The sequence below is a fragment of the Garra rufa genome, chromosome 15 (genome assembly GCF_049309525.1).
Source record: "Garra rufa chromosome 15, GarRuf1.0, whole genome shotgun sequence".
NCBI lineage: Eukaryota > Metazoa > Chordata > Actinopteri > Cypriniformes > Cyprinidae > Garra > Garra rufa.
The window spans coordinates 35,092,125-35,105,206 of record NC_133375.1 but is presented as its reverse complement, the minus strand read 5'-3'; the positions used below and the strand labels follow the sequence as shown (position 1 = coordinate 35,105,206).

The 13,082-nt window shown below is 33.3% G+C and overlaps 1 protein-coding gene across 2 annotated transcripts in view; it reads right to left on the bottom strand.

Annotated features, from left to right (window-relative positions):
- Positions 1-13,082, bottom strand: part of trim33 (tripartite motif containing 33) — a 39,594-nt gene that overhangs the window by 21,196 nt on the left and 5,316 nt on the right. For both annotated transcript variants that reach the window (XM_073819416.1, XM_073819417.1), the window contains exons 2-9: positions 9,594-9,712; positions 8,611-8,758; positions 8,088-8,220; positions 7,698-7,814; positions 5,511-5,625; positions 2,239-2,385; positions 1,922-2,039; positions 149-474 (exon numbers count right to left, since the gene is read on the bottom strand). In XM_073819416.1, coding sequence (XP_073675517.1) covers positions 149-474; positions 1,922-2,039; positions 2,239-2,385; positions 5,511-5,625; positions 7,698-7,814; positions 8,088-8,220; positions 8,611-8,758; positions 9,594-9,712 — 1,223 coding nt within the window. The remainder of the gene's footprint in view (positions 1-148; positions 475-1,921; positions 2,040-2,238; positions 2,386-5,510; positions 5,626-7,697; positions 7,815-8,087; positions 8,221-8,610; positions 8,759-9,593; positions 9,713-13,082) is intronic.

The following is a 13,082-nucleotide window of genomic DNA, read 5'->3' as shown; positions in this document are numbered from 1 at the left end:
CCCTGAGTGCAAACACAAATATGCTAAATATTTGTTCATAGTCCCACGTAGTAGTTTTTAGTCACAAATTCGAGTGAAATGGTTGCACTGTAGACTGGAATAAACCAGACATGCATAGAAAGCAGGAAAGATCTAATCTCTAACGTACCGGTTGCTGTATACCGGTTATCTGTGGTGGACCTCCTTGTCTGGGATGCTGGGACATCTGTGAGGCGATGCGCATCTGCTGCTGAATTTGTTGCTGATGATGTTGTTGTTGTTGTTGCTGCTGCTGCTGCTGCTGTTGCTGCTGCTGCTGTTGGTGCTGGTGCTTCTGAGCGATTGCAGCCTGCTGCATGTGCTGCAACCTCAGCTGAGCCAGGTTGATCTGTCCTGAGTGCTTACCTGGGTGGTTGTGACTGGGAGAGATCTGCTGATTGACCATCATTTGGGGAGGAGGAGCACTGTGTGGCACTTTTTCAATAACCAAATTGCCTGGACAAAAAAAAAAGGGAGAAGGCATCAGTGCACCTGAAAACATATAAAGGCCTGTTCACACAAAGTCTGAAATGACGGCATGCTCTGAACTTTATAAAATAAAATAATTATGCAGTATAATTTTACATACCATTAATACTACTAAATGTTTAATAAAATAAAATGCTTGATTTTATAAAATAAAATATTTTAGTATAATATTTCAGACAAAATGTTTCATTTTAACATTTATAAACAAAAAAAAATACAATAAAATAAAATCACTGATTAAATTAAAATTATAAAAATGTTTTAGTAAATAAACAAAATACTGCAGTATGATAGTTCTGAAAAAATGTTGAATTTGATCACATATAAAAATGATGCAGTATGATTTGTTTATACTATTAATACTACTGAATGCTCAAAAAAAAAGAAACTGAAATAAAAAAAACAATTAAATATATGATATTTCAGATATGCTTGATTTGAAAATAAAGTATTTTATTATATTTCACACAATTTAATTAAATTTAAAAGAATATACTGTAGTATATTTCAGACAAGTTTAATTAATGTAAAAAAAAACTGTAGTATGATAGTTCTGAATTCTTTGATCAAATAAAATTAAAATAATACTATTAAATCAAATTATAGTATTAATACTACTAAATGTTTAATTAAAAATAAATAAATTAAATTAAATACTATATTAATGATATTTCCGACAACATGCTTGGTTTTATAAAAAATAAATAAAATATTTTAGTATAATATTTGACAAAATGTTTAATTTCAACATTTATAAACAAAATGCAATAAAATAAAAATGTTAAAATAAAATTAATTAAAAATAAAATAGTATGATAGTAGTATGATATTTCAAAGTTTAATTAAAAATGTAAAATTTATTAAAAAAAATAGTGTAGTATGATAGTTCTAAAAAAATAATTTGATCAAATAAAATAAAAATGATGTAGTGTGATTTTTTTATACTATTACTACTAAATGTTTAATTAAAAAAATACAATGAAATATTATATAACAATATTTTGGACAGCATGCTTGGTTTTATAAAATAAAATATTTTGGTTTAATATTTCAGACAAAATGTTTAATTTTAACACTTATAAACAAAAAACACAATGCAATTAAATAAAATTGGACGATTATTCAGACACAATATTTTAATTTGAAATATTAAAAAAATTGAATAAAATTAAAATACTGCAGAAGGATATTTTAGATAAGTTTAATAAAAAAATAAAAAAATAAATAAATAAATCTACTGTAGTATGATATTTTAGACAATATTTACTACAATAAAATAAAATATAAAAATTGTATTATATTTCAGCCACATTTTTTAAATCTAGTTATGCATATTTGCTGCATCAACTTAAACGTGGTGTGAAGAGTGCTATATAAACAAGTTTCCAAGTGTTAGTCAGTGTTGAGTCAATACCAAGGTTAACCACATTCTTGGCCCAGAAGGTGGGGTCGCAGAAGAAGCGGACTGCTCCATTATTTTGAGGTACTGGATCCACACGGGCCTTCATAATGAAACGCAGCTGGTATGTGATCTACAGTGTTGAGAAAGTCCAAAAAAAGCAAATGAGGAAAGACACAAGCGAGAGAAGAATCTACAATAGCAAAATGATGTCAGCAAGGACTCCAAACCCTGATTAAGCAACATCCTTTAAAATGAAGGATGTAGTTTTGTTTGAAATAGTATGTGGCATCTCTAGGTGTTTTTGTAAGAGAAATAAGTTTGTGGCTGACCAGTCTCTTGCTGTAGAGCAGGGCTGTGCTGCTTCCATTGCTGATGGCCCAGTTAGTAAAGTTGAGCACATGGATGATCTGCTGGGCCAGGATGTTGATGTCCCTCTGTTGGCTGAGCAGCTTCACACTCCTCTCTTTGGTCACATTCTTTACATGGTGACAGAGGAAATAAAGAAAGAAGAGAGGAATATTATAAATGACTGAAATTAAACTCATTCTGGGCCTCAAAATGATGAACTTGATAATGCCAAACCAGGAACCATAAACGTCAGAATAATGCGATCAGTCTCCAGAACAACAAAAACTAGACTAGTGCAAAACAAAACTAGATAAAACAACCAAATTACCAGTGTTATTTTAGTACTTAAAATATAAAAATAAAAGCCAGTTCTTAATGCTTTGAGTTTTAATTTTAATTTTAGTTCAAGATTTAGCAGTTCTGTTATGTACTTTGGTCATTTTTTTATTCAATTTTGTTTTCTTTTTAGCTTAAATTTGTTTTTATTTCAGTTTTTAATTTTAGTACTTATAACTTACTTCAGTTCGTCCCAAAGCAAGTTTTATTTTTAGGTTTGAGCAGTAAAGTAGCCAGTTATATCACTGTTTTGCTCTCAGGTCACTGTAAATTAAATGTGGGCAGTTTATAAAGACAATGCTCATGAAATCTGTTCAAAAGCAGATACAAATTACACGTTTATATCATGAAATTCACTTTGTTTTTCCATAATCAGTTTTATTTTTACAAATTCCATTTTTCCATTTTAATTTTTCTGGATTCTGTTTTTTTTTCCCCATTATTTTTTCTAGACTCTTTAATATTTTTTAATTTACCATTAAATCAAAGTATGTCTAATTAATCGAACCATGAAACATACACAATTTACCAGCAATTTTATTTGTAAAGTTTAACAAAAATAAAATTAAGAATTAAAAATGTTTTATTTTTTCTTTAAAATGAAATTTTTACCAAATACTGCATTTTCCAATCATTTTCTAGATTGCATTTTAATGGTTTCATTAAATTTTAAATCATCAAAAGCATCTAATTAGTTGATTTTTTTTATTTTTTATTATAACAATTAATTATTATTTTATTAAATTCTTGTTTTGTTTCAGATATACTGTGTTGTGTATTTACATTTTTCTGGTAAATAAATTCTGGTAAATTAAAAAAAAAATCATGTTTTAATAATTTTATTATCTTTTTTTCCATTTAATTTTTCTAGACTCTGTTTTAATGATTAAATTATTATTTTTTTTAAAGTTTAGCAAAAATAAAATGAAACAAAAATGAATTTTATTTTTTACCAAATACTTCATTTTTTTATTTTTTATTATAACAATTAATTATTATTTTATTAAATTCTTTTTTTAAATTTACATTTTTCTGGTAAATAAATTCTGGTAAATATTACTCCAAAACATCTCTGATCAGTTGATTTCTTTTTTTATTATAACAATTAATTATTATTATTTTAAATACTGTGTTATGTATTTACATTTTTCTGGTAAATTTTACTAAAAAAAAATCCTTTTTATTATTATTAGTAGTAGTAGTACTAGTGTTACATTAAGTAATATATTTATCAGTTTCTTCAAGTTAAACCGAACATTTTTTTTTGAAGGCTTGCTGTGAAGTCCTATAAGTTTGTTAGCATTTCATATAGTTTTTCTTAAAAGACAATGGTAAAATGCCCATGAAGTGACTTTCAGAGTAGTTCTAAAGAGTAAGTTTATATGTTCATGTACTCATATATTGAGCCAGCAAACCAATCGACAAACGTCACACGCTTCAGTAAGTGGTAGTAAATGAAACCGTGTGTCTGCACTATTTATTGACATAGAGACACGCCACACTTGAATGGCTTCATCACTCATGAGATGAGAACAGTGAAGACTCCCTGAAGATGTAACATCAAACACTGTGACATCTGCAGGGCTCGATTCGTCACAGACTGGTGTGAATTGCAGTAAAAGGTGTCAATTGGGGCTAAATTGAGTTGAGCCCTGAAGGACAGTGTTGTAGGTGTCTAACAAGCAGCACTTCCCCTTTCAGCCATCCATTTGCTGCATTTTCACATTTTGTCTTCAGTGTCCAAACTCTTCCTTGAACATGTCATCCATGTCCTTCAGATGTCGATACATTGTTGAATTGTGCCCGGAGGGGTTCATACTTCTGTCTTGCATCATCCATTTCTAAACTCAGGTCATTTTGTTCATACCCTAGCAGTTTTACTCCAAATCACACCATCAGTAAAGCTTCCCCCACAGCAATTCGCAAGACCTATGGCATGTGATAACATTCACACGCAGCAAGGTGGTTGTTAGAAAAACAAAATGACCTTGTATGCACTAGGTATATTAACGTGCATCCCAGGTGATCCGATCACAAATGGCCAGACGAGACAAATCACTGTTTACATTAGGTATTACCATGCAGCTCCAATGCATCACCTGCAACCACTCGGGATCAGATTTCATGTCTTAATGCATGCACCATTTATTGCAAGTGAGTCACCGCATGTTAAATAGGTGTAAACCACAAACACAACATCTTGAAAACTTGTTATTTTTAGTCAACTAAACTTTGGATAGACAGTACACGCAATCACATGATCTACATTTATTCATTTAGCAGACGCTTTCATCTAAATTGAATTATATGTGCCTCTGCAGAAAGGGCTTTTCAATTTTTCTTTTTTAAATATGTGGTTGTTTTCTTTAAAGTTAATATGAGTCCAAAGTTTAAAACCCTTGTTTTTAGAAATGTTTATTAAATGGTCTGTTGGCAGTCTTTGTCATTTGATTTGGTGGTTCATAAGCGCATAACGATAAAAATGACAATAAAAAAAGTATTTGCATTACTAATATTCACTATCAAAAGTTTTAATGATAAAGATTTTATTTTTTAAAAGAAGTCAGAATATTAGAATGATTTCTGAAGGATCGTGTGACTGGAGAAATGATGATGAAAATTTTGCTTTAAATCAAAGGAATAAATTATATTTTAAAATATATTCAAATAGAAAATAATCATTTTAAATAGCAAAAATATTTCTAAATTTTACTGCTTTTGCTGTACTTTGGATCAACACAGGCTTGGTGAGCAAAAGAGACTTAAAAAAAAAAAAAAAAATCTTACTGTTCAAAAACTTTTGACTGGTAGAGTATGCACATATAATCATAATCAGCCACCATTTTCTCACCATTACCTGTTATTTGTTATGTCTTAGCATTAGTATTTGTGGCTTTTTTTTATTCTGTACACTTACCTCCAACTGCTGCAGTAGAGATTTGCCTTTCTTGTTAATTTCATTGATGAGAGTAAAGACTGCTATTTTTATCTCATGTTCAACCTTCTTATGCGTCTCAGCAACTTCTTTAATTCTAAAGGGGAAAAAGGAAACAAAATACATTTAAGTCGGCATGAAAAGTAGTTGCAATGGTCTTTTCATCCCTGTTGTGATGTATATCTGAGTGAAACTGGATTCTGGAATGCAGTACGGAATTTCAACTTTCTTGAACTTTCAACCGTGGAAAGACGCCAATACACCATTTTCAAGTTCAACTCTACTGATGTTAATCTATTAACTTAACTATTAACTCTGGTTTGTTTGTTAGTTAAACAAAAAGGCAGATTTAGTGTTATGACTGGTCAGATCGCCTGGCAGTCAAACTCCCAACGAAGGGTGCTATGGAGAATCAGGGTATGTTCCGATCATTCGTTTTTTTTTTATTTAATATTAAAAACAGAAAAATACGAAAATGGTTCCTTTTTTTTTGTTTAAAAAAACAACAAAAAAAAAAAAAAAAAAAAAGAATTATGCTTGATTTTCTCTATTTACATTCAGGTCTAGAAAATTAATAAATGACTTCCGATCTTTGCATGTGGGCGGGAATAAAACGGTCCTCTCCGCTGATTGGTCAACCAAACCATCCAGTCATTACTTCTTCCGCAGTTTCGTGCAGCAGAAAACAAAGTCATGTTGCTACAGTTGTATGCATTTTCAACGCGTTTATTGCAACTATATTTTATCACTTTCTAACAGAAAAATACGAAAACGATTACGTTTTTCAATTAAAAAAAAAAATAAAGTAACAGTTTTCATATTCTTCTGTTTTTAATATTAAATTGAAAAAACGAATGATCGGAACATACCCTGATTGAGGAGGTTAATGTTTTTTGATTAAAGATTATAAATGCAAATTTTTTTTTTTTTTTTTTTTTTTAAATAATGTGCACGGATAAATCATTCATACTAAATACTTTAACACTGTGTAAATTCATGGTGACTTTAAAAAAGGCTCATAAAATTGCACAAAAAAAATCATGTCCAGACACTTTTCTTTTATAGATAAAACAAGATATAGACATTTCAGCACATAAAACTGTGGTAAAAATGAGGGGTGCTCTAATTGATCGGCTATCGATCACTATCGACCGATAATCGTTTTGAGATGTTTGATCAATGGTCTCAAAGGTGAGGTACAATTCAAATTTCTTTGTCAAATAACTTATAAAGTAATTTGAAAACCTTATGTAATTTCACAAATAGCGTGAGTGAATGCACGCGTAGAATTAAAGTGACAGTGCATTGTTGGTGGTAAATATGAACAAGGACACGAAATGTCATAATTACACCATAAATGCATATAATTACTCCACAGTGTTTCACAGTCAACGCATATGGGTTTTTGGCTAGGTTTAAAAGAAGAGAGCACTTTTAGACAAACAAGACAATAATAGACGGCACTCGTGGAGGTTAAAAAAAAAACAGGGTTGCTTGTAATAAAGATTTAAATGCAAAAGAAAAAGAAGTAGAACTGACTGTTTCTGTCAATGGTAAGTTTTAATTTACAATGTTTGTGATAACGTGAGAAAAGTAGTTTAAATGTTTTGCCACTTGCTTGAGCAACTTAATATATAAATCTAAAACTAAATGCAAAAGTAAAAGGCATTATATTTATTGCGTTTAAACTTGTCTACAAAAAAATGTCTGTACTGTGTAAAAAAAAAACAGATCACAATGCTGAAAAAGCATTTAACAACAATGTTTGGATTTGAAATCAAAATAATGGATACATGTGTTTGTGGAAATCAGGCTTGTGCTGTGTGTAAGCTATTGTGCAACAATTGCACAAATTCTAAAAACAAAAATGCACTGCATGATCAAACATTTGGGTGAGATAAATATACATTTTTGAAAAATGTCAAAAAAAAAAAAAAAAATGCATCCCTCAAATTAAAAAACTCCCCTCTCACAAGAGCCAACCAAGAGGCTCAGGCCCCCAAAAAAAGCCTGATTGGAGTATCACTATTAATAATTTTACATAATAAGAAGGCTTTAAAAAGATCAGTATTGGTGATCGGATCGGCAGATACTGCTTCTTGTGATCGGCTATCAGCCTCAAAAATCCTGATCGGACCACCCCTAGTAAAAATGCATTAGTATTCCTACCTGTTTTGCACCTGAGATGCAGAAAACTCCACAAAGTTTCTTTTCTCTTGCAACTTAGTCATGAACGTCTCAATGATGCCTTTCTGGTTTTGAAAGGCTTCTTCTAGAAACTGGTACCTACAAAAAAAAAGATGGTGGAGATGAGGATTTATCTTATGTGTTGCTTTTATGCTTTTCTGGAGCTACAAACTGTTGTCTGCAAGACATATATTGTGTTTATTTCTGGATGATCTATTCCTTTAATACTATGTTTTTGTTCTAGGTCTCTCTTTATTTAATTTTCTTGCTCAAAAATGCTTTCATACATTGCCAGAAGACATAATACAGAAGAAGATAATCACTATGATGATGATGGTGTGTGGTTACTGTAAACACTGTGGTCCGGCTCACCTGTGTTCTTTGTGTTCAAGTAGCTGGCAGTCTCTGCAGGTTAGAGTGTCACATGTCTCACAGAAGAGCTTGAGGGCCTCTTGTTTGTGAACCGGACAGAAGACAGGTCTCTGGCCTGACGTCCCAACCGATTCTGCAGAACCACCAAAGTCAAATTCATCTTTTGCTGCCTAATTCTACCCCCACCCTATATTGTCTCAGTCTATGACTGCCATATGTTCTCATATGCCTCTTGCCAGACTCAATCAAAATGAGGGAAACTAAGTGGGTTAGCTTTTAATGAAAACAGTACAGGCTGAGCAAGCGACTCGCTCAAAACTCTGCCTGTTGCCATAGCAACTGTACTACGATTCAGTCTGCTAAATGTGCAAAACAGATACTCCACAACGTTGCTGAAAAATCCAAACTACAACAAGTGCACTAGACCAAAGCTTTGGCGTAACGAAAACAATCATATCGCAACTGCCTATATAAGCAAATATAAGCAATTGAAAATGGAAATTAATTAGCTCATTGCACATACCTGAAGATACTTCCTCTTTTTTGCGTATTTTATGGTCCTTCGTGAATTTGACCCGTTGATGTGCTTCAATGCAGGTCTTACAGAGCCACTCCCCACATTCAACACAGAACCCAATGGCACTGGCATTATCTTCACAGCTGGTGCAAACCTGTTACAGAGCAAAAGGACGATGTCTCTTAAAATAATGACCAAAGGACTGATTTATTGGCTTAAACTCAAAAACTGGGGAACGATATGCAAGCTGTTTAATCTAGAGGTGTATATAACAATTGATTCACTGGTTTTAGTGTGATATAAAAGCAATTTAAGTTCAATTAAGTTTCAATTTACAATTTTTTTTTATTTAAAAGCTATTTTCAGGAAAATTAGCATGATCCTTTAGGTTCTTCATGAAATGTCTTCAATATACTTTGGTTAAAATTCCTTCATTAGATATGTAAAACAACACCTTTTTATCTTGTCAAAAACAGCTTTGTTCACAGTGGCCCGTTTTGGTGCAGGTCTCTTTAAATGGTAATGAGCTACTGCTCGCCCCGTCCCTCTCTTCCATCTTTTTTTATGTATTCGATGGCATGTTACAATCAAAAACAATGTCGGAAGAAAATAAAGACTCTTACGTTCACTTTTACATCCAAATACAAAACACCTGCACTGCTTACAAGACATTGTTGTCGCTCCAGCTGCTTGAGCTCAGAGAAAATGGTGGACAGCTGAGGGCAGAAATATGCTAATACGGGACAGTCCTTCAGTGGCCGTGGACGGGGTAAATCAAAATGGATTGATAATTGAGACTGTCTCGGTTTTTGGGGATTAAAAAAAAGGAGTGAATTGATTTTATATCATTGTAGGGTAGTTGTGTCCACACACTGCTAAGACATTTATATGCAAACACCATTTGAGAGTGAATTTTGCATCCGCTGTCCCCTTTAACAGATGGAGTTGTTACACTTTAGTTAAATCAATACCACAGGGCTGATACTGACCTGTGTAGAGTTCTCCACCGATGTGTTTGAGGCCTCTGAAGTGTCCTTGACAAAGTAATTGTCCACCATGTCAATCTGTTTGTACTCCTGGTGACACACCGTGCAACGCATGACATTCACTGCACAAAAACGCAAAAAGAAAAACAAAAAGGATTAGCAAAGTCTGGAAACAGATAGAAGAGTCATCACTTTACCCTTTTATACTATACAACTATACTATATATAGTCATGCAACTATTTTTAAACAGTCCAGACCTAGACAATATCTGATATGACATGAAAAAGTAAAATAAAAAATAACAAAGTTCATTTCCAGAACAAAAATTTACAGATAATGTACTCAATCCCTTGTCATCCAAGATGTTCATGTCTTTCTTCAGTCGTAAAGAAATTATGTTTTTGAGGACATCATTTCAGGATTTTTCTCCATATAGTGAACTACTATGGTCCCCCGAGTTTGAACTTCCAAAATACAGTTAAAATGTGGCTTCAAATGATCCCAAATGTGGTTGTAAACGATCCCAGCTGTGGAAGAAGGGTCTTATCTAGCAAAACGATTTTTTTGTTTGTTTTGTTTTTTTTTATTAAAATTTATATACGTTTTAACCTAAAATGCTTATCTTGGCTTGCTCTGCCTGAACTCTGTTTTTTCCGGTTCAAGACAGTTAAGCATGTCGAAAAACTCCCATCTTTTTTTCTCCCTCAACTTCAAAAATCATTTCAAAATCATCCTACATCGCTGCAGAAGTAGCAACCCAGTGTTTGCAAAGTGAACATGCAAAGATCAAACACCTTAACAAAAAAGGTAAAACAAAAAAACGAAAAAACGGTTCAGGCAGAGCAAGACAAGACTAGCGTTAAAAAGTATATAAATTGTAATTTACAAAAAAAAAATAATAATAATAACCGATCGTTTCGCTAAATAAGACCGTTCTTCCTCGGCTAGGATCGTTTGAAGCCGCATTTTGGAAGTTCAAACTCAGGGCACCATAGAAGTCCATTATATGGAGAAAAATCCTGAAATGTTTTCCTCAAAAAATGATTTCTTTACGACTGAAGAAAGAAAGACATGAACATCTTGGATGACAAGGAGGTGAGTAAATTATTTGTAAATTTTTGTTTTGAAAGTGAACTTCTCCTTTAAAAAAAAATTAAAGTAAAATACTGAAAATGACTTGGCTCATAATATAACTGTAAATTGTTTTGGTCCAGCATTACAGTTTTTGTTTGGTGTGCAAGGGGAGTCAGGTTCTATTCACCATATAATATATATTTTTTAAAATAGCGGGTTATCTGAGTGACTAGTTGACTCATGTTTGGTTCGATTAAAACGAACTCTGGCTCTGCTAGTGCGGTTCATTTGAGTAAGTGTAAGTTGCCATTCGAACCCTGCTGCACACCAAACAGACACTAAAAAGGGTCACGGTCCGCTTAAAAACAAACTCTGGTGTGGTTCGAATGAAATATGAACGCAACATGGACCAAATACTTCTAAACAAACCAAAAAAAGGAAGTAATGACAAAATGCGATGCTATGCGACATGATTTCACGAAGGGAACAAGCGGTGTATCCAAAACAAAACGTTGGGGCAAACGTTGAGAAACAAGGAGGTAAAGTGCCTTTTTATGAGCTCTTTGTGAGTTCACAGGTGGAGAAAATAATCATATGCACGCAACACTGAGCGCGCTTAGTCCAGCAGATAGCATTGCGTGTATTCAACTTAAAGCGGCGATCAGGAAACCAATCAGTGAACGGGTACTTTGGTGTCATACACCCGCAGCACCGCTTTAAGTCAAACGCACCTTTTCCTATTGTTTGTAGTGTTCGGTGGGTTCTGTCATGAAATATACAACAGACCAATCAAGGTTGTGAATGTATCACTATACCTTTAGGTTCGCTGTCAAAAATGCCAGTGTGAAGGCTAAGCGGACCAGGACCAAATGTATCATTTTCCTTTTTGGTCCAGACCAAATGAACCAAACAAACCAAACTACAAGTGTGAACACACCCTTAGTGTTAATCTCATTTTCTCCTTTAACTTCAAAATTGACCTACAGTGTTGATTTTTCTTTTTTGTACTATTGTGTACTTCCACCTTTCCAAAATGACGTAATTAATAAGGTTAGGCTAGTGCAAGATGTGCATTTGTAGTTAAAAGTATATACTTTTTTTATTTTATTTTTAGAAAATAACCTATCGTTTCGCTAGATTAAACCCTTATTACTCAGGCTGGGATCGAGCATAGACCTTTGAAGCTGCACTGAAACTGCAATTTGGACCTTTAACTCATTGTGAAGTCCACCACATGGAGAAAAAACCTGGAATGTTTTCCTCAGAAACTTTAATTTATTTTCAAATGCAGAAAGACATGAACATCTTGGATAACATGGGGGTGAGTAAATTATCAGGACATTTTTATTCTGAAAGTGAACTAATCCTTTAAAGACGTCCTTAATAATTGGGCAGGTTTCATGTTTACCTGACCACAGGTCAGATGTGTTTATTTAAGCCACATTCTTTTTAGACAGAGTGCTACAGAATAGTGCTACCTGGGCTAGTACAGTTACATTTTTTGTTCTATTTTGTTTAACTGAGAACCTCTGACACTAACAACTCTAGGGAAAGATATGCCAAAAGCATTTTCAATAAAAAAAAAAGAAATAGTAATTTGATTGGACTGACTAATCAACAAGTAAATGGATGACTTCTTTCTGCCACAGCGCTGTAAACTTCTTTTTTTTTTTTTTGCTTAAAATAAATAAATGCAACTAAAGATTAAAAGACTCAAATTCAAAGGCTTCAAGATGTTTTTCTCTCATGAATACACACACACACACACACACACACACACATAAACCTTCCTATAGGGAATGATTAATTTTTTACTGCCAGTGCATATAAAAAAAAAACACAGTAATGCTGACTTCTTATGCATTAAAAATCCAAAAAGGGATTTTGATTAATCAATAATTCATAAGGTTTTATTAGCTATTATTGCCACATGCTGCAATAACTAAGAGTCAGCTCTTTGTGTGCGTCTTGCAGCAGCATTTCACCACAAATAATGATCTATTCATAAAACTAATTTAATTCCATCTTAATTTAATTTGAAAACATATTGAGTGATTGGACACACCCCTCCCCCATTCATCACATGCAACACCCCCCACCTCTTTTCCCTGACAGCCCATCAATCCCCCCACAAAGCCACAGCTAGAACCAGTCCAAACCGGTTCGAGCCAGTTTTCACTGGCTCATACTGCTTCCAGCCGGTTTCCCCTAAGCACCCAGCTGCAAAACCCTGCTGATGATTGGCTTGTGAGAGCAGCTGGAGACACACTGCACTGAAACACAGTGCAACTCACAGCTGAGTTACTCTGTACTGATATTAACTGGAGGCAGTGCTGCATTGCCTAAGGCACAGCTATTCATATGCAGAGCCCTGAAATGCAATCAAAATGCCTTATTATTCAAAACCAAGGGTTATG